Source organism: Periplaneta americana, chromosome 3, assembly GCF_040183065.1.
Source record: "Periplaneta americana isolate PAMFEO1 chromosome 3, P.americana_PAMFEO1_priV1, whole genome shotgun sequence".
Classification (NCBI taxonomy): Eukaryota; Metazoa; Arthropoda; class Insecta; order Blattodea; family Blattidae; genus Periplaneta; species Periplaneta americana.
In genome coordinates this window covers 98,168,040-98,195,663 of record NC_091119.1, presented here as the reverse complement: position 1 = coordinate 98,195,663, position 27,624 = coordinate 98,168,040, and the positions used below count along the sequence as shown (strand labels likewise).

At 37.0% G+C, this 27,624-nt stretch overlaps 1 protein-coding gene across 14 annotated transcripts; it reads right to left on the bottom strand.

Annotated features, from left to right (window-relative positions):
- Nucleotides 1–66: 66 nt before the first annotated feature.
- On the bottom strand, nucleotides 67–26,314 carry LOC138696309 (activating signal cointegrator 1 complex subunit 1). 14 transcript variants are annotated; one of them, XR_011331315.1, is made up of 9 exons: nucleotides 26,155–26,314; nucleotides 23,808–23,898; nucleotides 14,848–14,957; nucleotides 14,617–14,768; nucleotides 13,657–13,820; nucleotides 13,405–13,577; nucleotides 12,895–13,034; nucleotides 3,720–3,833; nucleotides 805–943 (listed from the first exon to the last, which is right to left on the bottom strand). XR_011331315.1 is itself a non-coding variant. In XM_069821091.1 (9 exons), the coding sequence occupies exons 1-8, from the start codon at nucleotides 26,297–26,299 to the stop codon at nucleotides 3,727–3,729; spliced, it is 1,092 nt and encodes a 363-aa protein (XP_069677192.1). In that variant the 5' UTR covers nucleotides 26,300–26,314; the 3' UTR covers nucleotides 805–943; nucleotides 3,720–3,726. The 14 variants fall into 14 exon arrangements, 12 of the variants coding, with proteins under 12 accessions (XP_069677191.1, XP_069677197.1, XP_069677199.1 ...); XR_011331316.1 differs by having other exon boundaries at nucleotides 3,720–3,843; nucleotides 12,895–12,967; XM_069821091.1 differs by having other exon boundaries at nucleotides 3,720–3,843.
- Nucleotides 26,315–27,624: the final 1,310 nt, after the last annotated feature.

Here is a 27,624-nt window from a genome sequence, read left to right as displayed (position 1 = left end):
ACATTGTCTGCTGTCTGTGATAAGCCTCCTGACACTCTGTCAGTTATAAAAATCAACAATGCATCATTAGTAAGTCCACGAAAATGATTTATCTCAAACAAAACGTGCGTGATTATTTACAGTAATGTCTGAAAAATGAAAGTTTATTACAATAAACATGCCTTTGAAAATATTTTAAAATAATAAACAGTATGTGATTTAACAATTACTACATGAAGCATATAGCATGTATCACAGTTTGTAAGTCTGGACTCACACTTCAAAATAATAATATTTTATTGTACCGGTATTTTGTTTCACCACATTCCTACTTTGTCTCACTATCCACAGTTCCTTCTGTATCTTTTTACAGATTTATGTATTCATGAAACAATAATTTAAGTGCGAATGAAATATATTTCTATTTTAGTCTTGACTGGTCACCATTATATTAGTTAAGACTTATTAAAACTATAAATATTTTCTGGAATAATACATAACTTATTGCGTTGTTTAAGTTTGTTGCTCCATCTAACAACTTATCATCTACTTTTTCAAATAACATGTTGATTAATGAAGTGAAGCTCTTATGTAGTATAATCTCAGGTTATAAAAAAACTTTCGTTTGTCTGTCATTCTGTTATTGTCATACTTACAAAAAAAACGCCACTTATACATATATAATTTATCATGAAATAGAGTTTTTAAATACTGTGTCTAACATTTTATCCACGGTATAACTAAATAGTATATAATTACAAAACTCATAATGGTGACGTTTATACAAGAAAATAAAATAAAAATTTGTTACAGGAGTCAAATATTCAATGGTGGTTAATATAATGGCAAAATAATTGAGTCATTATTGTTGCTGTTGATCCTGTTTTCCCATTGATGTGAGGTGAAATTAACGAAAATCACTTTCCCAGTTTTAACATACACCATGCACTTTCTTCTCTGTGTTCTAAAAGAAATCAGACAATAAAAATAATACCACATTCAATGATAATTTACAATAATAGTTATTTATAAGTAGCTAAAATTGACAGTTTCTTGTGAGGGAGGGAGACGTTTATGACCAAATTCATGGTGTTCAGGTCATAATTTCTCACAAATACACTCTGAATTTTTAAACATGGAGAACCAAGGTCACCCCAAGTATCGTGTATGACAGTGTGGAGAGACATTTTGCAAATCTACTCCAAATGGAAAATTCGCACTATCACACCAAAGGACGCCAACTCCTTAACTGAACACGAAAGAATTACAGAAGACTAAGTATGGCAGGCGATCAAAAGAAGCAAACCCCGTAAGGCAGCCGGACCAGACAATATCTCGAATGAACTGATGAAAGGAGCAATGATATATACCGGGCAGATATGGGCAGCCATATACAACAAGTGCCTAGAAACCACGGAGATCCCCACAATATGGGGAGAATCAACAGTCAAAGTGATCTACAAAGGAAAAGGACCGCAGAACACACTGGACTCCTACAGAGGGATTGCACTGGAATGTGCACCATTCAAGATAATAAACAACATCATACTTCAAAAGATCCATGACAGCATAATGGCGATACCCCTAGAACAACACAGCTACATCATGGAAGATCAACTATCCAAGCAGCAGGACATGTACTCCAAGTTATAAGCGGAGTCCTGTCCAAACCCAAAGGCCACGCATATGCAGCTTTTGTTGACTACACCAAGCTTTCGACGGAGTAAACAGGAGTAAAATCTTGGGAAAACTACAACCAGTACTTGGCGCAGAAAGTCAGATCTTCAAACTCATAGCAGGCATCCTCCGTGAAAACACAATCAGAATCCACAATGGACTAACGCAATCCAAAAGAATCCAGCAAATGAACGGAGTACTGTAGGGAGACCCTATAAGCCCCATTACGTACTTACCCATGACGTGATACACAGGATACAAACAGAAGAAGTGAGGATATGGCTATATGCAGATGACATGATCCTGTTATTGGAAAGAAGAGAACCCCTGCAAGAAGCCATTAACAAACTGGAAGAGTGGTCCCAGGAAAATGATCTAGTCATAAAGAGGGACAAGACGAAAGTAATGAAATTCAGAAAAGGAGGACCCTTGGCAAACACTGATAGATTCACTTGCGGAGAACAAGAACTGGAAATAGTCAAAGCCACAAATACCTAGGACTTACACTACGAGTAACAGGCCACACCTTTTCCAAGCACATCGAAGACAGAGCAGTAAGAGCAATGAAAGTGACCTTTGAGATAAAGAAACTGAGCCTACTATCCGTCACGACAGCCCTGAGGCTTTTCAACATAAAGACTCCACCCATTGCCACATACGGAATACAACTTATATGGGACGACCTCACGTACTCAAATCTCAAATGGCTAGAGAGAGTCAAAGCAGCCTACTGAAAAGAATGCTCTTCATCTCAAAAAACACGCAAAGCAGAATAGCATATATTTTAGCAATCACAACCTACTTCATAGAGGACCTGATGGCAATTCACAGCCTGGTACCAACACCACAAAGCACCAGATTCCTGGAAGACAGGTGAGAGAAAGCAAAAGGTATTAACCACGGACTCCTCAGCATCCCAGCGAGATGATAAACAGCAAATGGAAGGAAGCCAACTACCACCTGCAGTCAACCTGGTTGGCGAGTTGGTATAGCGCTGGCCTTCTATGCCCAAGGTTGCGGGTTCGATCCTGGGCCAGGTCGATGGCATTTAAGTGTGCTTAAATGCGACAGGCTCATGTCAGTATGGCATGTAAAAGAACTCCTGTGGGACAAAATTCTGGCACATCTGGCGACGCTGATATAACCTCTGCAGTTGCAAGCGTCGTTAAATTAAAAAAAAAAAAAACCACCTGCGCCAACTATACACAAAGAGTAGCCCACAGACTACATCACCGAATACGCCTAACCAAGAGATACCACAGCCCCATCGAAGGATGTCAGTGCACCATATGTGGAGGACCCTGCGATACATATCACATCATCGAATGCAAAGAAAGAATATTGATACCATCCCACTATGCAAACTTTACTTAATTATACTTATGTACACAGTGTGTTTAATAAATTTATTATTATTAGCTACATGTAATATACGTTTTATCTTAACCTATCAATTACTGAAATTATTTTCCTTCTTATGTATATAAGATTAGCAAGGGTGCTGCATCAGGGAGGCTCTCTCCAACTTCATCTTCCTCAATAAAGATTCACAAATTCATGGGCTGCCCATAATAAATAGTATAATAAAATTTAGAATCATGTTTCAGCTATCACAAAAGCACATAAGAGTGAATGTGCCAGTTTTCATATCAAACTAACTATACACAATGCCACTATCAAAACAAAACAAGCAGTACCCCCATCTTGATCCTAGTCAACTCTCAGTCTCCCAGTATACCTATTATTCACTATTATTAAAAATCAACAAGACATCACTACAGTTACGAAACAGCTATGACATCTTAATATTATAAAAATGAACCTAGACTACAAAAATTAATTCAAAGATTTCCATGTAGATGTGCTAAAAATAATGTATGCATCTAGTACAGAAAGTATGTTACACACATACTCATAAAAAAATTATGGACTTGACTGATGCTAGATCCATAAACATCTCACTCATATGCAAAAGTATCACTTTCTGTACTAGTTATGTAAATAACAATTTTTTCCAAGTCAAAGCACAATATCACTATAAATAAAGGTATTCACAAACTTGCCAGTGCTTCATGTGAAATTTATTTCTGCAGTCGCCTGGTAGTAGCCACTGGGTGTTCTTGAGTACCTCAGAGATAAATGTACACCAGACAGCAAATGCTCTCCGAAGTCGAAATCTGAGAAATTCTTAAAAAAAAAAAAAAAAAAAAAAAACAGATACTATTTCAACTTGCGTGTTTTTCACCTGACGTAATTAGGAACATTAAATCCGGATGTTTGAGATGGGCAGGACATGTAGCACATATGGGCGAATCCAGAAATGCATATAGAGTAGTTGGGAGACAGGAAGGAAAAAAACCTTTGGGGAGGCTGACACGTAGATGGGAGGATTATATTAAAATGGATTTGACAGAGGTAGGATATGATGATAGAGAGTGGATTAATCTTGCACAAGATAGGAACTGATGGCGGGCTTATGTGAGGGTGACAATGAACCTGTGGGGTCCTTAAAAGCCATTTGTAGTAAGTTCCCAACCAGGGGGAATTTTGAGGGTTTTAGAAGGGAATGTGTTTACTAAATGTTGGTTTGTCCCACATTTGCTGAAAGTTGACTCTTGTGAACTCACTTTTTTCTACTATACTTTTCACTTTAATTTTTTCCAATTTTTGCTACAACCTTTACTATTTTCATTTTCATGCGACACACCAGCGGATCATTCGCAGCACACCATTTGAAAATGACTGGTCTATAGTGTGGGGCTTATTCCTGTATACTCTTATTGTAGTGCTGTTTTTAATGCTATGAGTAACAATTTCATCAAAAGATTGTAGGAAATGTGTGAATGAAGACAGACACCACTTTGAACACCTTCTGCAACGTAAGTTAGTACTCCTTATGAAATAAAAATATAATTGTGTACATGCTGTTATTAATTAAAGTTATATAAGTAAAAATATGCGGAATTACAGATCGATTACACTACCCAACAAATTTGAACTTTTTTTCCATGACATTATTTAATAGACTGATCTTAACTAATTTGCATGTGCTGAACACGAAAGTGACAGTCACGTTTTTGTGTTATTGATATTTACTTGATGCATTGGAAAATCAGTATTTTTGACCTATTAAAAATTACTTTATTCTCATTTTTGTATGAAAATTTCCAAGGGCAGCTTAAATATAATAATACTGATACATTAATAACTGACCAGCTATTAAGATTTATAAAAACCACTCTTCATGCAATAAAATAGATAAAGATAAAAAATACCTTCATTTTTTGTCTTATAAGAACTGGAATCTTCCCTTTTCAAAAACCAGCAATAATCGTCCATCATTGCTGGATCTCATCTTCCTTGATACCATTGCTCCATTGTAGCAATGTCTTGGTGAAATCGCTCTCCCTTCCCCCAAGTTCTCAGGAAAAAAGTCCAAATATGAATGTAAGAAGTGGATCTTCAGTAACATAAGGCAGCCCATTTTTTTTTTGTAGTTTCTTAATAACATCTCTATTAATTGGCGATAATTTTCTGCCTTGTGATTCCCAAAAAACACTTTGACGAGAGATTCAAAAGATTTCCATGCTGGTAATTCCTTAGGGTTAAGTCTTTTTTTTTAAATTCTTTCTGGACTGGAAACAGCGGACAGACAAATATGCCCTCTTTTAAATTAACATCATTGGTTTTAGAGAATAGAGTCTTCAAGTATTGTAAGGCTTCTCCACTCTTATCTAGGGCATTCACAAAATTTTTCATTAGCCCTAGTTTTTTATGCAATGAAGGAAGAAGTACTTTTTCACGTTGCACTAGCAGAGGATATTTAATATTATGCTCACCAGGAATGTAACCTTGTCTGATAGGCCAATTCTTCACCACATAATGTTGTGCTGTTACTCGACTGTCCCACAAACATAAAAAAAAACAACATAACTTAGTAAACCCTCCTTGTAATCCAAGTAACAAAGCTATTACTTTCAAATCCCCACAAATTTCCCAGAGTTGTTCATTATAATTTACTGCATTCAATATTAGTAACATGTTTTCATAAGTTTCTTTCATAGCGACTGATTAAGCCACTGGAATGGAAGGTTTTGTATTGCCATTGTGCAATAAAACTGCTTTTAAGCAAGTTTTCATGAATCAATGAACAGTCTCCATTCTTCTGGATTATATTCAATAACTAATTCATCCATCAGCCCGTTCACATTTTTGCAGGCACAAGTAGAATTTCCATTCCAAAATAACTAGTCAGCTTATTGTTTCGTTTTCTGAACACTGAAATTTTGGTATCCTTTGCTAATAAGTACCATTCTTGTAATCTAGAACCAAACAGTTCAGCGTGTTGCTTGGAAAGACCTAAATCCCTAACTAGGTCATTAAGTTCTGCCTTTCATATCAGATGTGGTGTTTTATGATGTTCGGGAATGTAGGTGGAATCAGCGGAAGTTGAAGGATAGTCTGAGGATTCTGATAGTTCGTGTTACTCTTGAATGGCATAATCTTCTCCACTGGGCAGAGGGATAGGGACAGGAAGTTCAGGAGAATGTGGCACGGGTCTTATGGCTGATGGGAGATTAGGATACACAATTTTATCTTTAGTTTTCCTTGAAAATCCCTCTGTTTTGGTAATACAGAAGTAACAATCTTCCAGATGACTTGTAGGCTGTCGCCAAATCATTGGAGGAGCAAAGGGCATGTTATTTTTCCCCTGCAATCACTCTGTTAACTTCACGCAACACATTACACAACACAAGTGTGGTGTCCAATTTTTATCTTCTTTATCCATTTTACAACAAAAATACTTGCAATATCCTTTTTTTACAATGTCTGCAATTGCTCGACTTGTAATTTCAAAATTAATTCCCCACAAACATAGGAGAAACTGTTTGGAGAATTTTCATATGAATGACAATTGCGATCCATTTAACACTATTACAGAATAACTAGTGCCGCTCACAACACTTTCACAATCAGAAGTAATCGTTAAATTGTTCATTTCTTGTCTCACAATACAACACCAACTGTATTTCCAGTCAGTTATAGCTGGATGTGAGCTATTCTCCATGCAGCCGCATAATAAGGGTAATAAAACAATAAACCACTGCGAAGGATAACGCTCATTCAACCCACAAAAGTGAATGTATGTTTCAAATGGTACCTTAAAAGAACGGAAATTATATAAACTGTGTAAAAGATCTGTGTTAAAGAAAAGAATCTCTTTCAAAGAGGGTAAGTTTTAACACATTTTTATATGATTCACTAACTAAAAAAATATAAGATTCTGAAAAAATCTGACGTGTAGGCAATTTTTCAAAGCCATATTCGTAATCAGGACATACATAAATTACATAAAAATAGTTATTCTTGTCCATGTTATGAAAACCTTGTTGAGTAGTGTAATGAAACAGTTTACATCGGCCATGTAAGCACGTCTGAAGCACGTGATCCCAGCTGGGCGCCAAGCTGAACACACTGTATATGGGCTTTGTAGGACATACGAACAGCATGCGTCACATGTATCTATGAATGTGATTCACTGCGTCACAGAAGATATCAGCTATATGCAATCATAGATCTATACCAGAAAACAATGGGGACTGTGAGTAAACTTCTGAAACTGATTAGCATTTCAGAACTGTTCAACTAATTTACGGTATGTGCTTACAGAAAGTATACACAATGGGTCAGAAAGTATACACAATGGGTTCACTGGGGCAATAATGTTCATATCTACCGTAATTCTTCACTAAGTCTATTCTAATTCTATCTCAAGATCTGCACTGGCAGAGTCACTCATGATAGAGATGTCACGGTGGAGGTACCAGGCAAAGAAGTGGCTTACCACCTAAAATCCAACCCAAAGGGACTCTCAGTTGGAGGACCTCAGCAGGTCGCCCAGCTGGAGCATCGCTATTATATATGGGCTCTTGTCTACTCAAGCCGAGATGTAAACACATCGTGCCGAGGGCTGTATGGTACTGTAGTAGTAAAATAACAGTGTCTCTAACGATCTCTGCAGGGCACCAGGCGAAACCCTGCAGTATCTAGCCTTCCCAATATAATCGGGACTCTGTGTTGGGTGACCTTTATTTCCCCGGTACTCGTGGGACTCCAAATGGATGAACTGCAAAAATGGACTCTCCAGCTGAGAGAAACCCATTACCTAACGAGGAAATGGGCATCACTGTCTCTTCTATAAATCGGCTGCACCTGAGCACTAAAAAGTTATCAAGAGCAGCTAGAAAGAAACAGAAAAGGGCTAGGAACAAGGAGAAAGGAATTGGGAGCATTACGCAACCAGGTCCCTCTCCTCAACTTAGCTGCAGTAGGAGCCAAGCTGACCCAGGGACTTTCAAAAGAACTAGGACCAGTACAGACACACTACCTTCGGCTAAAGACAAACCTGTTAAAAGACACAGGGATATTGAACCTGGAGTCTCCTACAGGGAAGCTTTGGCTTCACATAAGATGGGATATCTTATCCTAATGTCAAGCTTGAAGTCGATGACATCAAGCATATTCAAGCGGTGATCCTGATGGGGATAGATGAGGCACAATCAGGCGAATCTCTACCAGTCCTCACGAAGTTCTCACTTCAAGATGGGGCCCTGATCTACCATTGTGAGAATCAGGAGTCCTGCAACTGGTTCCAGAGACACCTTAATGGAGTTCAAATCAGGGACAATTTTGTCTTTAAGGTGGTGGAGGCTAAAGACCTTCCCAAACCATTTAAGGTGGCATTTAGGACCCAGGATCTAACAACCAGTGATCCGAAAGTGCTCCTTAAATGCATACAGCTGCTTAACCAGGGGTTCTGTACAGAGCACTGGAAAGTAGTTCACAGGCAGCCTGATTCAACTGGGCACTGATTAATCATGATGACTGAGCAGAAATCAGCTGCCAAAATCACAGACAAAGGACTGGCTGCCTTTACTGGGGTGGACAGGGGTCATTTTAAGATCCTATTCGATCCCAGTAAAAAGGTGACACAGGATGAACAGGAGGCAGCAGCTGGGAAGGAGGATTCTCCGGAGTCCATGGATGTTGGAATCTCTGGGGAGAATTCAACTCAAGAGGCTGTCTAAGATAAGTGTTTTGATTTGTTAATTATGCAAATACTGTAATTCAAATTAATTTACAACACTGTAAGGCAGCTTCTGTCATATTGAGCAAGGAGCTAGTTGAGGAAACTATTGATATTGCTCTCATTCAAGAACCTTGGATATAAAAGGGCTTTATCAGGGGAGTTAGCTGTGCTGGGGGCATACTCTATAATCCCAATACTGAAAAGCCAAGAACATGCATTCATGTTAGAAATTGAATTAATGCTTTACTCCATGTGAAGTTCTGTTCTAGGAATGTGACAACCATTGAACATCCATAATGGAAGGAGGCATACCTTCCTATGATGAACCCAACCCACCATCAGAGACAGTGAGATTAATTGCCCACTGCAACGAGACGGGTAAGGAAATCATCTTAGGGACTGATGCCAATACTCACCATGTGCTGTGGAGAAGCACTGACATCAATCCAAGGGACGAACGGCTGGTGGAATATCTGGTAAGTACTGACCTAAATATTCTTAACAAAGGTAATGAACCAATTTTTGCTAATTCACAGAAGAGGGAAGTTATCGATATGACACTAGGGACTAAATTAGCTGAGGACCTAGTTTCAAACTGGCATGTATCATCGGACACTTCTGCGTCCGATCACAGGTATATCTACTTTAGAATTAAATCTCAGATCACTAATCCAGTGATCAATAGGAACCCCAGGAAAACTGATTGGAATGGATATAAAAAAGATCTTTCAGCACTGGTATCGGGTATCTCTAGGAACATTCGTTCTACAATAGAAGTGGAGTTGGCTGTTGACCAGCTGCAACAGTCCATTCTCCTATCCTATCATAATAATTGTCAAGCTAAGGTTGCTGGCTCACCAAGGCAAGTTCCTTGGTGGTCTAAAAAGCTAAGTGAACTTAGACACAAAACAAGGAAGCTTTTCAAGCTTGCACAAAGAACAGGTGATTGGACCATCTTTCGGAGGGAACTTACCAGTTATAACAAGGCTATTCGCAAAGTCAAAAGGTAGGCTTGGAGGAAGCACTGCGAGGGGATGGAAAATATTCCTAGCAGTGCAAGACTCGTGAACTTAATGGCTAAAGGTGCTCGCAAGATAATAAGCACAATCACACTAAACGACATTTCATACAAGTTGAGAGGATGCGAAGGCATTTCTTTCCCCTTATACTTGCATTGAGTCCATCAGTAACAGACCGGTAGCTGTTACCTCTTATACCTGTATCCCCCAAGTTGTACATACAAGAAAATAAAATATTAAATAAAGTACATAAGTGGATATAAAATACAGTGACACAGAAATGTTTGACGATTATATATTTCAATATATTTTAGTGTCGTTTTTACAATATTTTCAACCAATAATTAATTAAATTAAGGGATGCTAGTTTGTATTACGAAGTCGGGGGGGGGGGGGGGGGGGGAGTGACACAGTGCATATTGTCCCATTGCTTTAGAGTAGCAACTAACAGTGGAGGAAACATTTATCTTCTGCTGTCAGTAGCTTTCTAATGTGCCAATTGATATAAACAGCAATAAAATGAAATACAAATGCTTAGTATAAATTTTCGAAATATAGATTAACGGTAAACATTTTCAATAATAAGAATTTTCACTATGTTCAAAGTCAATTAGTCGAACGTTAGTAAGATAGACAGTAGCATCTTCCCCTTCACGGATGGTAAAGAGTTTGAGTAAGCCTATCAACCAAACTGAAATGGGGATTACAAGATGGTAATTACACACAATCCAGTATGGAAACACTTGTCATCTGGGGCGACCAGATCTGCTTCGTCTAAGTTTGAGCAGAGAGGACTGGAACCTGGTCAGGGATGTGATCACTGTAACCAAGGTAAAGTGGGCTATCAATTATTTTGAACCATATAAATCCACGGGTCCTGATTCAATCATGCCTGCTTTGCTGACTTTGCAGAATCTATAGGATCTGCCTAGCCTCTGGTTATGTTCCATTGGCTTGGAGGCAGACCAAAGTGACATTTATACCGAAACCTGAGCGACCCAGCTACTCCGAGGCCAAGGCCTCTCCTCATTTCTTCTAAAAGCATTGGAGAGATTAGTGGATAGGCACATTAGGGACAAAGTACTGAAGGATTTTCCTTTACACAAGTATCAATTTGTCTATCTACCAGTTAAATCTACAGAAGTAGCACTTCATCATGTCGTGTCTTCTATTGAGAAAAAATTGTCATTGGTGCATTTCTAGATGTAGAAGAAGCATTTGATAAAACTTCATGTGAAGTAGTGTCAAAAGCTCTTCAAGAACATAATGTCCCTACACTCATCTGTAGATATAATGTCCCTACACTCATCTGTAGATATATACATTTTATGCTAGGAAATAGGCAAATTACCATGAGCCTATTTGGGGAAATGCTAAAAGATGACTACAGTCAGGGGCTGTCTTCAAGGTGGCATTCTTTCGTCCCTGATTTGGAACCTGGTTGTGAATGCCTTCTGCGGGAACTCAATGGGGCTGGGTATTTTACTATTGGATTCAAAGATGATATTGCTGTGATTGTTAAAGGGAAATTTCCTAATACAGTCTTTGAAGTGCTCCATGTTGTAATGAAAAAGATTGAAACCTGGTGTAAAAGAAATAGACTTTCTGTTAATCCCAATAAAACGGTAGTGGTACCTTTCACTAGAATGATATCTATAGGGAACTTGAAGGAACCTACTCTTTTTGGTGAGAGGATACCCTACTCTTCACAAGTTATGTATCTAGAACTCATCTTGGACAAGAGATTAACTTGGAAAATCCCCTAGATCACTGTATTACCAAGTCCCACAGGGTTTTTTGGACCTGTAGAAGAATACTTGGTAACATGTGGGGTCTAAAACCTAGGATTATGTATTGGATATACATCACTATGGTAAGACCTTTACTCTCTTATGCTGCACTTATGTGGTGGCCAAGAGTTAAATTAAGGAATTGCTGGACTGAAATTAAACTGCAAAGAGTGTTCTGCATAGCAATAAAGGGAGTATTTAGAACAACTCCCACTGCGGCAGTGGAAATGCTTATAGGATTCACTCCATTACACATCTGGGTTGAGGCTGAGGCCCTCACGGCATTCTACAGAATCTGTTGCCAGACAACAGTGTTCAATATTGAACACTTGAATCACCTCAGTCTCCCTTGGGACAGCAATGTTTATCACATTCTGAATATGAGAACCGACATCTTGGAACCAAGGGTTTCATTTGACAACAAATTAACTGTCACTTACCCAGAGTGCAGTGAATGGGAAAGTCAGGTTAAACCTGAGAACAATAAGGGTCCAGTCTGGTATACTGATGGTTCCAAAACCAAGTCAGGAACTGGTGCTGGATTATTTGGAAATGGCAATTAGCTTGGGTCAATATGCCACGGTCTTTCAGGCTGAGATTTTTGCTATCTTAGCCAGTCTCAAGAAAAGTATTAGGAAGGGCTACAATCGTAAACATATTCTTATACTCTCAGATAGCCAAGCGGCACTTAGCTGCCAAAAAAAGAACCGAGATCCCATTCATAGGACCTGAGCCTGTGCTGGAACTACCTCTAAGATCAGTAAAGCAGGTTATTGGGGACTGGGCTCTCAGAAACAAAAACTATTGGAACTCAAGTGAGGGCTGTAGACACTCAAAGGCTCTCATAAGAGATTTTAATAAAAACAAGTCAAGTGACCTGTTAAAACTGAGCAAAAAACAGCTCCGCTGGGCAATTGGATTCTTTACAGGACACTGTACTGTACAGGATGGGACATAATATTAACCCAACCTGTGCTCGTTGTTCACAGGGAGATGAGTCTGTAGCTCATCTACTGTGCGAATGCAATGCACTTGCTCATCAAAGAACTCTCATCTTTGGAAAGCATTTTCCAAAGCTTGATGAGCTATCAACTGTCACAGTCCGTAATTTGATCCAGTTCATTAAGAACATCAAACTATTGGACTGATCGGATACTATGACGGGGATACGCAATAGATTTTTAGGTTGCAGTGCTAAGACTGTTATAGCCCCCCGTCTCTTAAATTCAATGCAATTCAATTCAAATTCTATCTTTATTATCAATGAAATGCTTGTACCCCTTACCAACAATACACACACATATCTACATTTCCATGCATCACATTTCACAATACTCACCTTGAGGATGCCAGTGGCATCAAATGATTCACGAGGCCGCTGCTTGTCAGAATCAATGTCACTTGACTCCTCACTGCGAAAGAGTGTATTCATCAGCGTCACATGCAGTTTCACACGCTCATACTGCTTTTGCATCATGCCTATATCACGGAAACATTTTAGTTAAATACACTTACATATGTTAGAATCCTATTATACCTAACTTTTTATATTATCAATGTTTAGGCCAAGAGGAATCTGAAGCTCATGTATGTAGGGTTCTTCTATGTCTTATAGTACACCAGGACATAGATTCTCTCATGTTTTCCATTAGACAGTACAAAATAAACTTTGGTTGAGTGATATGGATAAGATAAAGAGATAGAAAACTATTATGAATAAAACATAAAATTTCTCAAATGTCTCACAGGTTCATCTTCCAGAAAGGTCCAGTTAGAACTATATGAAATCTAAGATGCACATTCTCCCCCTCCTCAAGAATTTAATATAGGTGTTATTCTAGTCATTCACCTCTAGAAGTGAAGTGTCCTACAATTCCATCAGCCAGATCTTGCAGAACATGTGAGTTGTCATTGCCTTCAACGTGCACTTTTCCATACAGAATGTCCACTTCTGCTGGATCATCATTCATGTACTCCACTCCAACCATTCGGACGGCTAATGTTTCACCACGCAGCAGTGGCCTGTAAACACAACCAACTGAGTACTTCCAATCCCTTCAACATTACTATGTAACTACATGGCAGGCACAACATAACGTACTGCACGATGCTCTCCTTGCACAGTGTCAGACACTGTGCTGCTCTTTCCCGCTCCTCAGCATCCATGATAACCAGTGTGCCAAGTGTCAGGTGCAGTTTCTCAGGTGCCTGGAAGATGGACGCACTGATGCCACGACTATGCCCACACAAATCCAGTACTTCCTCCTGCAACACCAGCAAGTGTGTGTAATATGTACAGGAAGGCCGAATATTTGCTTTTATTGTGAGACAATAATTGCGCAAGTTTTATGCCATGATAATGGCACATCAAGTTTTTGGACTCAAAGAAAACTGTTCCTATGACGAGAACATTTTTAAAACACAGTAGGTTACACTGTATTATTTAGGACCATTTTTGGCATAAAGTAAAAAAATTAAGAATATTGTTAGAATTTCTTTTGGTAATCAATCATTCCCTACTACACTTTTACTTACAGGTTTCATTAATAAATTATAATTTCAATACTACCATTTGGTCAAATCATTCCATGTACAAACATCCTGGATAAAGTGCAATCTGTTCAACAGTTTAGGAGGAAGAATATGTATGTATGTATTTATTCACACTGCAAATGGATATATACCCGATGGCAGTGGTAACTAATTACACTCAATAATGACAATTAATAATAAACACAATTAATAAAAAATACAATTAATAATAAATTACTACTACTACTACTACTACTACTAATAATAATAATAATAATAATAATAATACAGGGAGCATCCTAAATTAAATGAAGCACAATCACTTAAAATAACATTTTAAAAAAAATCTAATTTGTATCTTAACCCTGAGTTCGAACTAAAACCTGCGAGTATGATATGTTCATACCTTCACAAGTATCTTTCAGAATATGCAGACATATTCCCAGACAACAGTAAATGGACAGGCATCAGGAATATTTAATATATGTATCTGTCAAAATTTCTACCTCTGTACAACTCACTCACTCACTTTGAATTGGTGAAAGCGTTTCTGCACAGACTCGCCATTCAGAGGAATGGAGAGGAAGTGTGTAAACTGCTGGCGGTTGCGTGCTGCTGCCACAATCAGGTCCACTCTGCGGTGTGCAGCTTCCACCCCACTTCTGCTAGCACCAGTGATCACTGCACAGAGATCAGTAACTTGACTGTCGCACAACACACACGAACACACACACACATGCAAGCACGCACGCACACTTACCTATGTGGCCATCCTGTCCCTGCTTTGGCACTTGAATTTGCGTCCTAGTCTCATTCTCCAGGCGCCGGCGCACTACTCCTTTACTACCAATTACTATGGGGAAATAACATCTGCAAGTAACATGAAAATAAAATAAAAGTAATTAATGACAATCATATGTACTTTTCCTATGCTTGTAATTTTTTTACTGCTACCCCCTTTGTCTTTCAACTCTTTCCTGGTACATTTTATGTTCTATCCCTTCAAATACTTTCCTCCTAATGTCACTTTAATATACGAATTTTCGTAAAATTCTTATAATTTTCAGTTACTTATCCTCAGAACATACAACACAGTCCATACTCAGAAGCTATGCCTTACAACCAGCGTTACCATTTTATGTATTTTCAACAATAAACTATATTCACACATAAATCAGAAATAGTTCACCATTATATGACTAACATGTGCACCAGTTTTCCCTACCGAAGATCCAGGTTCAAACTCCATCAAGCCCAAAGAGTAATTACGGAATAGCATTAATGTGGCAGGTTTTTCAGGACACACTCATTCCTCCTTTCATCACTGCAACACTAATTCATTACTATCATAATCCCCCAATATAACGTTACACTTTTTTCACAGATATGATAATCAATAACAGATACCCATAACATTTTCCTATCCATAACAGGCACTCATGAACACACTCCTATCAGGTTATCCATTATCACCATCTCATAAGACAGAACTTATCTTGCTGTCAACACAACAATATATTGTTTCAAAATATTAGTAAAATTTTGTATCCATTTACCTGAGGTGAGTATAGATTATGATATTAAGTAAGTATAGAGATATAAATGAAAGTGAGTAGTTCAGGATGTAGTTGAGTATTTCACAAAAGCACATGTCAATAATTTTAAGTTTGTAACATTAATACACAATGAACAATGGTTCTTTTAGGTGTCATCTGAATCATAGGAAACAATTTCTGGTATACGTAATCCATCTGTAATACTAACAGTCAGCTACCGGTATAGCTCAGTTGGCTAAGGTGCTTGCCTACCGATCCAGAGTTGTGCTTGGACGCAGGTTCGATCCCAGCTTGGGCTGATTACCTGATTGGGATTTTTCCGAGGTTTTCTCCAACCGTAAGACGAATGTTCAGGTAATCTGTGCGAATCCTCGCCCTATCTTGCAATCACCAATACCATTGACGCTAAATCTAGTAGTTGATACAACATCGTTAAATAACCAAGTAAAAAAAATACTAATAGTCTCTTCAGAAAATGAAGAATTATTGAAGCAAAGATAAGAAACATTAAGAAGGAAAAATTGTCTCTAATTGCATTGACAAATGATACAGAATTCAGAAAGCAACAGAAACCACTGCATTTGTTTTCAACGAATCAGAGGAGAAAATAATTTTCCTCAGGTATGTTCGATATTTTGTGATTAATTTTAAACTGTTGTAACTGTACAATTGAGATTTTATCATGTTTTGCAGTGTTTCACGCACATTAAAGTGCACGCAAAAATTAGAAATTGCTAAAGAAATTAATATTTATTTTCGTCATGGAGAAAAAAAGTGTATGTGACACACAAAAAAAAATGGTGAGCAGATTCCAATTTATCACACCAAAATTAGGTTTAGAGACCTGTTCAACTCTGTTACAACCCTGTGTTATTGGTCCATAATCCTTTCAAGACATAATAATCTCAAAAAGGTATGTTACCACGTTATTAACTCCATTTGTTTGCTGAACTGACCAGGGAAGAAATTAATTAGCCTATAGCCTATGTACAGTTGTCAAAAGAAAAAGTGGCCGCTCTCCAGAAACAAAGTTCCCTTCGGGTATCTTCGCTACAATTCGGAGACAGGCAATGTTACATGTTGTTTGACCACGTTGCCTGATATCTACAGTTATAATTAGAGTATTCTGTGTGTTACTTGATGGTGTAATGCTAGCGTTCCGGCCTGGTATTCGTGAGGTCCTGCGTTCGAATACAACCTAGTTCTTTTTATGTTGTTTTTTTGTTTTATTTTAAAGAGAGAGAGACAAAATATACATAATTGCTCCTTTCTCTTTTACGATTATTTTGGTAATTAACATCAGGTTTATTAATGTATTATGCCATAACTTTATCATTATGACATTGTGGCTGCAAATGGAAAGAAAAAAGATTTTATTCTCAACAAAAATATCTTTCGTGGTATAAATAAAACAAACTTACTGGCGTCTGCCTTACAACATTCAAACAATTAAGCATTCGAAAAACAAAACAACAAGCTACAATTCAATATTCTATCTTTCCCTTATCCTGATCACACCTTGCAGTCGAGTGGGCATGGAATTGACTAGTCTTTGCAAATAGCGACTGTTCTTAGACACGACATTCCAGGCATTCTGAACATACATACATAAGTGTTCTGCCCATGGGCAGGTCTTTCATTGCAAACCCAGCATTCTCCAATTTTTCCTATTTTGTGCATACCTCTTAGTCTCCGCATATGATCCACATATCCTAATGTCGTCTATTATTCTTCTCAACCAGTGACCCAACCAATTCCTTTTTCTCTTTTTAATCAGTTTCAACATCATTCTTTCTTTACTCACTTTTTCCAACACACCTTCATTTCTTATTCTGTCTGCCCACTTCACATGCTCCGTTCTTCTCCACATACACATTTCAAATGCTTCTATTCATTTCTCTTCATTTCGTCATAAAGTCCATGTTTCTTCCCCATACAATGCCACACTTCACACAAAGCACTTCACTAGTCTCTTCCTTAGTTCTTTTTCCAGAGGTCCGCAGAAGATGCTCCTTTTTCTATTAAAAGCTTCCTTTGCTCATATTTGCAGTTTTTCTTGGGAAGGATAAATGCGGTAACTTCCCGTTGCTTTTCGCACACCACTGTCCCTTTCGCATTTTATTAGATCCCAGGAGGCCCAGGCGTGGAGATTAGAAGAGTAGATTTGACTAATTGGGCCCTCCAGACTTCACCAAAATTCACCGCAAGGGTTAAATATTAGTTCTATCAGGATGTTTGACCCGATCAGAGACCAGGAAATCCCAATTAGCCTTTGCCCCCCCACCCCCGCATCCTGGGCTAGCTTCTACAAATCATCAGATAATCTTGGAGGGGGATTGGGCCAATTTTTCCGCATATGTTTCCACACTTGTGCTCTCGTAGCTCAGCGGAAGAACGTCGGAATTTAGATGTCAATGTCTCAGGTTCAATTCCTCATTTTACTGTGGTTCAAGATAGTATAATTTAATAATATAAAAATAAAAAAACTAACATCAGTATTATGCAACTGTACTGTTCCAAACCTAATATTAAGTTTAAGTTATTTATATCGCTAAATAACATTACTGATATAAATTATAACTCGAATGTTGTTTATGTCGCTAAAGAACGATAACAATATAAATAACTTGAATATTATTTATAAAGTATCACAGATTATAAAACATAAATATCGGTTTGTTTAATTAATATAAGATATTATATAATATATAATTAATTATTTAAATAAAATAACCTATTTTACAAAGAAAAATTGTTATTTGTATTACAGTAATTACATGACATACAGATTATTTATATCGCGAAAGAATAATAACAGAATATAAATAACTTGAATACTGAAACGCTAAAGAACGAACACAGAATATAAATGATAACTTGAATGTTATTTATACTGTTAAAGAATAACAGAATATAAAAAACGTGAATATTATTCATATCGTTAAAGAATTATAACAGAATATAACTTGAATATTATTTATATCGCTAAAAGAATGATAACAAAATATAAATAACTTGATATCGATAAAGGACGATAACAGAATATAAATGATAATTTGAATATTATTTATATCGCTAAAGATCGATTAAAAAATAAAATGCAAATTTGAAGAAGGCCCGAACCCACAACCTTCGACTCATTAAGCAAGCACACTACCGCTGGTCTACGAGACGCAGGTATAAAATACTTACAAAGTTCCGGAACTGCTTCTACAAGCACATGCATCGTGTAACATCACCGTGACCCGAAGTGGACTTAGAAAATATTCGTTGTTCACAAGTGCGGCCACTTTTTTTTTTGACAACTGTACATATGTATTTTATTGAGAAAATGTCATTGCACATCTTCCAATTATTACATGACTGCAGTTCGTGGCACTCCTAATCACTGGATTGTGGCATCCCAAATCTCTTACTACAATCTGTGTCATTTTTAGTGTAGAAATCCTTAACTTTTCACGTGAAGAAATCTACCCAGATATTATAGGGACCACACTCCAAAGAAATGAGACATGCAAGCAGGTAGACTGTCCTCATTTTTAACATTACTGTAAGCAGCTAGTATGTATACAATTGTAAGAGTATGTTGCAAATTTACCAGCAGACTTTTTATTATCACAGAGACAGGCATATAAAAGACTCCAAAAAAAAAAAAAAGTGGCAGTAGCAGTATTTTATTTAATGACAGCTTCAATATCGAAATTCTATATGGACAAGAAATAGCTGACAAATTTTGGTTTAAGCCCTCTATCAAGGACAGGAACCAACAGCTTTATTTTCGTCCCAGAGGAAGCCATATTACGGATTTTGTCACCCTTAGCTGAGTTTGAACAACGAATCTCAAACCCAATAGCTAGTATAGTATTCGCTAGACTACAGCGAATGACAAAGGCCAAGTGTCAGATTGATAGTGCTCATATAAAGAAAGTAACTAAGCAAAAACTAAGAGGTTGGACTGCAGAAGACAATATGAAAAGTACACAAGACAAGCTAATATTTGCTTTGCAAGGAGTTGAGAAATTTACTTACTAATATTTAGAAACTTTAACACAGCTTCAAGCAGCACTAAAGTAGTAGGCCTAATTATAGAATACTTACAATAATAAAATTTAATATGCATTTAAGAAAAAACTTTTATGTGTAAGACACAGTTGTAGGAACTACAAAGAAAATCTGGAAGTTTTTTTAGACTTGGTACCGGTAAAGAATACTTGAAATACTGGTAACATAAAATATGATATGAAACGCAAGGAAATATTCCAGAAAACAATGTGGAATCGAAGTTCATGAAACAGGTTGAGAAGACATAAAGATAATTAGATAGGACACATTCTGAGACATGGAGAATTTACAAAATCCAAAGCAACAGAGGGCAGACTATGGAATATGTTAAGAGTACAAACACTTCCAAGAATATAACAAGGAAATATCGAAGAGAGGAATAAAAACCTGTATCTTTGTTATCATACTTCACAATAGCTAGTACATTCACTTTTGAATTGGGACATGAAGTGGTCAGTTCATACAGGTGAATTACATACACAGTGTAGCATAGTTATTTTATAAGAAATTATAAAATTTCGAAACGTAAGTTTCAAACAAATTTCTTACAATTCGTCAAGAAGCCATGTGGTGAAGTGAGAGAAAAATGCAGTACAGTTGATACCGATACAGCAGATGTTAATACCGTAACAGTGGAATCAATTATGTGCGGTGAAAGTGATGACACTAGTTTGACGACTCATATTGAACTAGATATCGGTTGTTTAGTAAGAAAAGAAAATATGTAGTGACGAGATAAAATACAAAGCTCCAACAAATCCGTGGATTCAGACGAAAAATATCCATTTCCAAAGACACTAGAATTGGGACAGTATAGACCAGGGATGCTCACTGTTGATTCGATTGAGTTACAAACACCACCCCTCCTTTTCTCCCACCACTTCGCAGCGCAGCCAGTGCAGTTGTTTGTAGTGAACAGTAGAAGAACATCATAAACATTCAGTGCCAGATTCATCATGGCAAGTCGATCTCGGCACAATTTCCATAATGTGTGAGAAGTGCAATATTTTTGTGTACAGAAAGGTGTGTATGGGATCAGATGCCTAATATGTAAGGCATTAATTAAATCGTTCTCCAGTTTCAACATTAAAAGGCATTTTAGACAGCATGATCGTGATTATGGAAGTCACGTTTTGTCTGGTAAATGTAGTCATATTTTCCGTAGTAATTTGTTATCTCTGAATGTTATTTATGTTAAAGCGATTCTTTCTCCTTCGTGATAATATTGACACTTTCTTGAAAAAAAAAAACAGGTATTACAATTTTCTTTCAACGGATTATATTAAAATTGTTAAACAATGTATACAAATAAATTCTAGCGTTCGCATTTTTTCAGGGCACAATCATTCCTTAATTAATGGAAAAGAAGTGGATAGCTGATTTGGCTTTTATGATAGATTTGTATTCACATCTTGATGACTTAAATGTAGGTATGCAAGGAAAAGACAAAAATATCGTTACTTTGAATGACAGCATATGCAACTTTATGTCAAGACTAAAAATGTGGGAAGAACAATTACAAAATCATGATTTTTCTTACTTTTCGTCGTTGGCATCAGTTGAAGTGAATCACAACACTGACTATCCAAGTGTTCTAAAGGAACTGCTTCACTTTTTTGAAAAACAGTTTTCAGAATTGCAGCCAATGCAAGCAGAATTGAACTTTTTTGTAATCCTTTCAGGTTCCAAGTGCCCGAAGCTCCTTATGATTTGCAAAACGAATTAACTGAGCTGCAAAATAATAACTCTTTAATTTGTTCTGGTAGAGAATGGGAATTGTACAAATCTTTGCCAAATATCACATTTCCAAAGTTATGTTACTTTGCAGTGAGAGTGTTTTCAGTTTTTGGTACAACCTATACTGTATCTGCGAACAAGCCTTTTCTCAAATGAACAACATTAAAAATGATACACGTACACTGCTCTCAGATTTTCATCTTGTTTGTCTTCTCCGTCTTTCCTTAACACTATATGAACCTAACCTAAACAAACTTATAAATATGAAAAAAATGGCATCTATGTTCCAGTGAGTGTCACGAAGATTAATTTATTTTGTAAACAGATTTAACTTATACAATTTGAAGCAATTGATTACGAGAGAAAAAAAAAGTTCATTTTCATTATACAGGCCTACCATGTTACCTAAATGGGACACCATCTATTTGAGTTTGAAAGATTAAAACTATTATTTGTTGTCTTAAAGTTATTTATATTTATGTTCCTCGAAAGAAAAATTGTGTACCGGTATGTTAAACCTATAGCCAAAGTTCCACCACTGATAGCTACACCGTCTCGTTCAAGTAGTAGTGGTTGCTTTGCTATGTATAAGAGGGGTTGGGGGCACCAGATACTTCCTTTACCGTTTGCTTGTGAGCATGCCTGGTATAGACATTTTCAGCATACGTGGTTTAAAAAATTTCCGTGGCTGTCTTACAATAAGAAGGATGAAAGCACGTTCTGTCACGTGTGCATTTTATTCAGACCTAAAGAGGGAGGGTGAAGCAAAGCCATGTTACAGAATTTAGTTACGAAACCTCTATGAAAATTCAAAAAGCCTCTGAAATAATCAGGAGATATTCAGAAAACGTTATAACAAAACTGCTCTCTTAAAATGTGACAACTTTAAATGAGTGTTTGAAGGTAAGGTAGAAAACGTACTAGTTCAATTGAACAATGAAGTGTTACAACACGGAAACAGAATGAAACTTGACCTAATAGTAAAAACAATTATTTTGTGGAGCCAACAAATTAATATTCCATTAAGAGGACACAGGGATGATAGTATGATTGACTTGGAAAGCAACAACCAAAACGAAGATAATTTCAGGGAGCTTCATATCGCAATGATACCAGTGATCAGGTTCTGCATAGTCATCTTAAAAAATACCCTCAGAAACTCTTTTCTAACAAGCAAAACAACGCAAAATGATCTCATAAACTGTTGTGGCACAATTACTGAAAAGAAAATTGTTGAAGCCGTTAACCAAAGTAAATATTTTTCTATCTTGGTAAATGAAACAACTGACATCAGCTCCAGTGAGCAACTATCATTATGTGTGAGATTTGTAGATTGAGAAAAATGTTACTTGCATGAGGAGTTTTTGAGATTCGTAGTGGTGCAAGATCTAAGTGGGGAGGCATTGCCAATCATTGTTTTAAGTGAACTGTAGGACTTAGGGCTAGACATTTCGCATCTTCACAGACAGGGTTATGACAGCAGTACTAATATGTTGGAAAAGTTTTGCAGTGTCCAAGCACGAATTATAAAAAGCAGCCTCTTGTATACTATATCCTCTGTGCTTCACATTGCTTAAATTTGTCACTTTAAAAATCGTTCAATGTATTTCTTCCTTTTCCTGATCACCTTCTCAGCGACTTGTCAATACAATTTTCATCTGATAGGCACAGTCATGTAATCAAATTCCAATCCTTCATTCCTAACTTCTTACATGACCCTGATAAAAATATCGATGCCATCTTACAAGCTGCAACTGTTTATAAACAGAATCTGCTAGGAACTATTCCAGAGCTTAGAAGAGAGCTGCATTTGTGGTTTCAATTTTGGAAGGAGCAACAACTAACACCAGACACAGCTACAAAAGCTTTGCTGCATACTAGGAATAATTTCTATCCCAATTTAAGAGAGCTGCTCATCATATTGTGTGTCATGTCAGTGACAACTTGCGCCGCGGAACAGTCACTCGCAATACTGAGATGTGTAAGAACCTACCTCAGATCGATGATGAACCAAGACAGAATGAATGGTGGTATTGCTCAACATTCATCATAACACTGACTTAAGTCCGGACGAAGTCATAGGACTTTTCGCAAGAAAACACCCCAGAAGACTTCAGCTTCATTAAACTGTACGTAACATTTAATTGACTTTCCATTTCAGTCACCATCTCCTTTACAAGTAGAACTAATTGAAGACTTAGAACCTAAGAGTGGCAATATTGTTATGGTTTGTTTTTAATTCAATTTGTCTGTGTTATGGTTATAATACTGTATTCATATGTTTATTAGTATCAGTCTCACCCCTATTATAACATTCTAGATCCACGCCTGGTCCACTCTCTCACTGAATCACAAAAATACAAACCTTGCCACATGGAAAGATGTCCTGTATCTTCCATTTCCTATGGTTTCAATCTCAAAATCTTCATAAGGTTCCTCAACTGGACAGTCCAAATCTGCAATCAGTATATGAATGATTACAGAACTTTTGTTAATGGATTTCTTTCTAAAAAATATAGTTTACATTTGCAGAGAATATTCTCGAAATTCAACTTTCAAAACATGTTCTACATGTATATATTTATTTATTTCAAGGAAAAAATGGAATTATAAGTCTAGGCCTATCCATTTGAAAGAATTCTCCAAATCGACAATCAATATACTAATAAATGCTTAACGTAGTGATACATACTACTGCAGGTTACACATACTGGATAATATGTTACTAAATTATTTCAATGTTAGTAAATTACTAGCAACAAGGCGTTGGATCTATATGAAATTATCAACATAATAAAATTTCAAATACGAGTAAAATGTGTCATATACCAGGTGTGTACAAAGTTACGCCCGATTTCTATTCATGCGAGCATACCTCGTGTAGAAGGATTGTATTATCGTTATTATTTTGTGAAGCTATTGTTGAGTGTGACTAGAATTATTGTATCATTATTATGGTTATGGTTCGTTTCAGGTAACCACAGTGTTGAAACAGATAAATAACACTTCTTGCATTCAAAATCGCGCATACTTTTTACATACCAGGTACCTTATATAACACATACTGTTTCATAATATATTTTACCTAGCAATAAACTGACATTGCATATAACGTTATGCTAAATGGATTGTCCACGATCACATTTACTTTTATTCGTAAAACAATAGATTGTTAAGTAACGAAATCTCAAATCTAAGCCTAATCTGATCTAACATAATTTACTGTTAAAGGCATATCAGCATGTTACAACATGAGGTAAGCCTACATTTTGGTGTGGTCAATAAATTAATCTATGAAGAGTGAATATCGTAATAACAAGTTTCATTTTACAGCAGCACTTGGTCTGCGTTGTTCTTTGACAGATGAAGAGTCTGGACATGTAGCAATCTAAAGTGATGTAAAAAAAATGTTGAGTTAATTTAGAGTAGGCCTACACAACTCCCACAACCCCAACAGATTAAAATATGCTAGACCTATCGTTCCTTTCCGGGTAAAAATTCTCACTTCTCGAACTTACTTTAAAAACTAATTAACACACTGGCAATTCTCCAGAACAATTACACTTAAGGAGGCACTCCTCCTCCTACTTGTTACCAAAATAAAACATCAGACGTCCAGGACGCAATACTAGGGAAATTTGCTATCAGAAAAAGACATAGCCTAGACATCATATGCCACAAATCACTTTTCCGATATGAGAGGTTTCAAAATCTCGAAAATTAATGTAGACAAAAATACCTATTTTCTGAAAACTTTTACTTTGTAAATACAGCTAATTTCAATTAAACTTACTATACGTAAATAACAATGATTTCAAACTATGTAGCCTATGTGGAGAAATTGGTAATTTGCTAGGAGACGTCGTTGCATATAGACCACTTTTACACTAAACCTAAAATTTGTTTTTGCAATATATACTAAAACCCTAAACTGACCTACCTAACCTTTTCCTTAATCTGTGACAGGCTAGGTTAGTGTTTTGGTATACGTTGTATACACTAAAGTTAGGTTTAGTGTAAAAGTGGTCTATATGCAACGACGTCTCCTAGCAAATTACCGAGAAATTACTCTATCTCGGATGAACACAATTATACAAGTCTCAATTATAATATCCAATCAACAGGAGTCAGAAGATGAGCAGTAGTCAGGGACAGAGGCGAGCACTGTGAACATCAGTTGTGAAGGAAGCAATGTCCAAACTCTGAAAGCTGTATGGTAAAGAAGCTATCCAATCAAACCTAATCTTGTAATGATTTGAATGTGACGTATAACATACTCTCATCCGTGTATTCATCTTCTGAATATTGATCATCTATATCTCCTCTGAACGATGAGTGTTGAGGATTTATTCTGTAACATCTTCCTTCCAGCCACATTAAATCTGGTTTCAATATATCCATTAAAGTGTATTAAATTCATTTAACTCAAAATAATACATTTGATTTTCCTCAGTTTTCAAATATTCGTTAATTTTGAGACGAGTGCCACATGTAACACGAACTTCCCCTTTTTCGTAATACGCGTACCTTCCTGCCTAGATCATATATGTAACAGATATGTCGGGTAGAGGCATAGACAAATAGACAAATGGGTAAAAAATAACACAACAGTTATTTTGGAACTGTTCCGGTCTCGGAACTGTTGCAAAAATGAACAGTAGGTTGGAACCTCCTGTTCCGAAATAACACTGTTCCGATTCCGAGCTGCTCACTTGTCCAGCTGTTGCGGGCCCGCAGTACTGCGTTGCGCAAGGCATGTTCCGACTCCGAGACAACAGAGAACAGTCGGAAGCTCCTGTTCCGAAATAACACTGTTCCGACTCCAAGCTGCTCACTTGCCCAGCTGTTGCGGGCCATCAGTACTGCGTTGCGCAAAGCATGTTCCGACTCCGAGACAACAGAGAACAGTCGGAACCCGTTCCGTTGAACCAATGACAGCTCCGGCTACACTGTTCTCGGTTCTCGTTGTTCTTTATGTTGTACTTGGAACAAGTGGATGGATGAGGAAGCATGGAAATTGAAATCCTTGTAGTGTGATCATAAGTAATGACAGAGAGCGAGGTGTGATGCGAAGTTTAAATTATTACACTTTGGTACAGATGCGTTTCTAACATTTTGCTAAGTGTGGGAATTTTAGGTTTCACTACTGCTAATGTATAAATATATACAGTAGTTACATATTTTTATTATGTATCAAATTATAATATAATTATTATTATCATCATAAGTAAGCATTAAGAAAAGTAAAAATAAAAATTAATAATTTTAGTTCTTTTTTTTTTTTACTGCGGAACACGGAGAACAAAAATTACATACTACACGTTTTAAATGAGATGTTAAATTTGTTAGTTTGTTACCGTGTCTTCATGACTTCATATACCAATTAGTGGTGCAATCTGACCTTGTATTCAACAGCTGTTTATCTAATAAACACGAAGCTTCTGTCCGCATACACAACAAGTTTCCAAACAGATTCGAATGTGCATTGGAATGTCATCTATTGAGAAACGTGTGCTATGTCGTCATGCCGATAACGTATTGTGCGCAGTATTGCCAACACATAAATTATATCCCCGACAGTTTAACACCTGGAAATCCGTCAGAATCCGTCAAAAAAAAAAAAAAAAAAGTAAATAAAACCGACTCAGTATATAAATACAAAGAAACTTTTAACACAACTTTCTTACCAGTCTCGATTAAAATAATAATTCTTCAACCTCTGACTTGATTACGAGGAAATCTGAAACAAGGGTTTCCTTAACATGGTACGGCACGGGCAGGGCTGTTCAAAGAAAAAGTAAAATCCCTAAAAAATTTAACAATTTAAAACGACAGCAGCTAAAACAGTAAAAAGGCTATGTAAATCGTAATTTCCGCCACAAAATCCGTCACCCGTCGAAGCCCTTCTTTTCCCGTCCGCTACGTTGAAATTCCGTAACTTTTGACGGAATTTCCGTCCAGTTGGTGACACTGATTGTACGAGCTGCTTGGGGAAGAGGGAGGGTACTGTACGACTCCTCAAATGGAGCGAGAGTCAGATAGCTCGCATCAGTGAACGATTCAAACACATCTCTACTTGTAACTGTTATTTCGGAACTGTTATTTGGAACATAGTATTTTTCCGGAACCGGAACAGCCGGAACTGTTCCGGGAAAAGAACAACTTCGCCCATCACTAAATTG

Bases quoted from the DNA above. Each gene is read 5' to 3' on its own strand.
- LOC138696309 (XM_069821088.1), bottom strand. From the start codon at position 26,299: ATGGCCCGCAACAGCTGGGCAAGTGAGCAGCTTGGAGTCGGAACAGTG. The intron at 23,899-26,154 runs GTGAGCAGCTCG...TACTGATTGCAG, and splicing joins GGCCCGCAACAGCTGGACAA to ATTTGGACTGTCCAGTTGAG. The intron at 12,968-13,404 runs GTGAATGACTAG...ACTCTTTCGCAG, and splicing joins AGGACACTTCACTTCTAGAG to TGAGGAGTCAAGTGACATTG.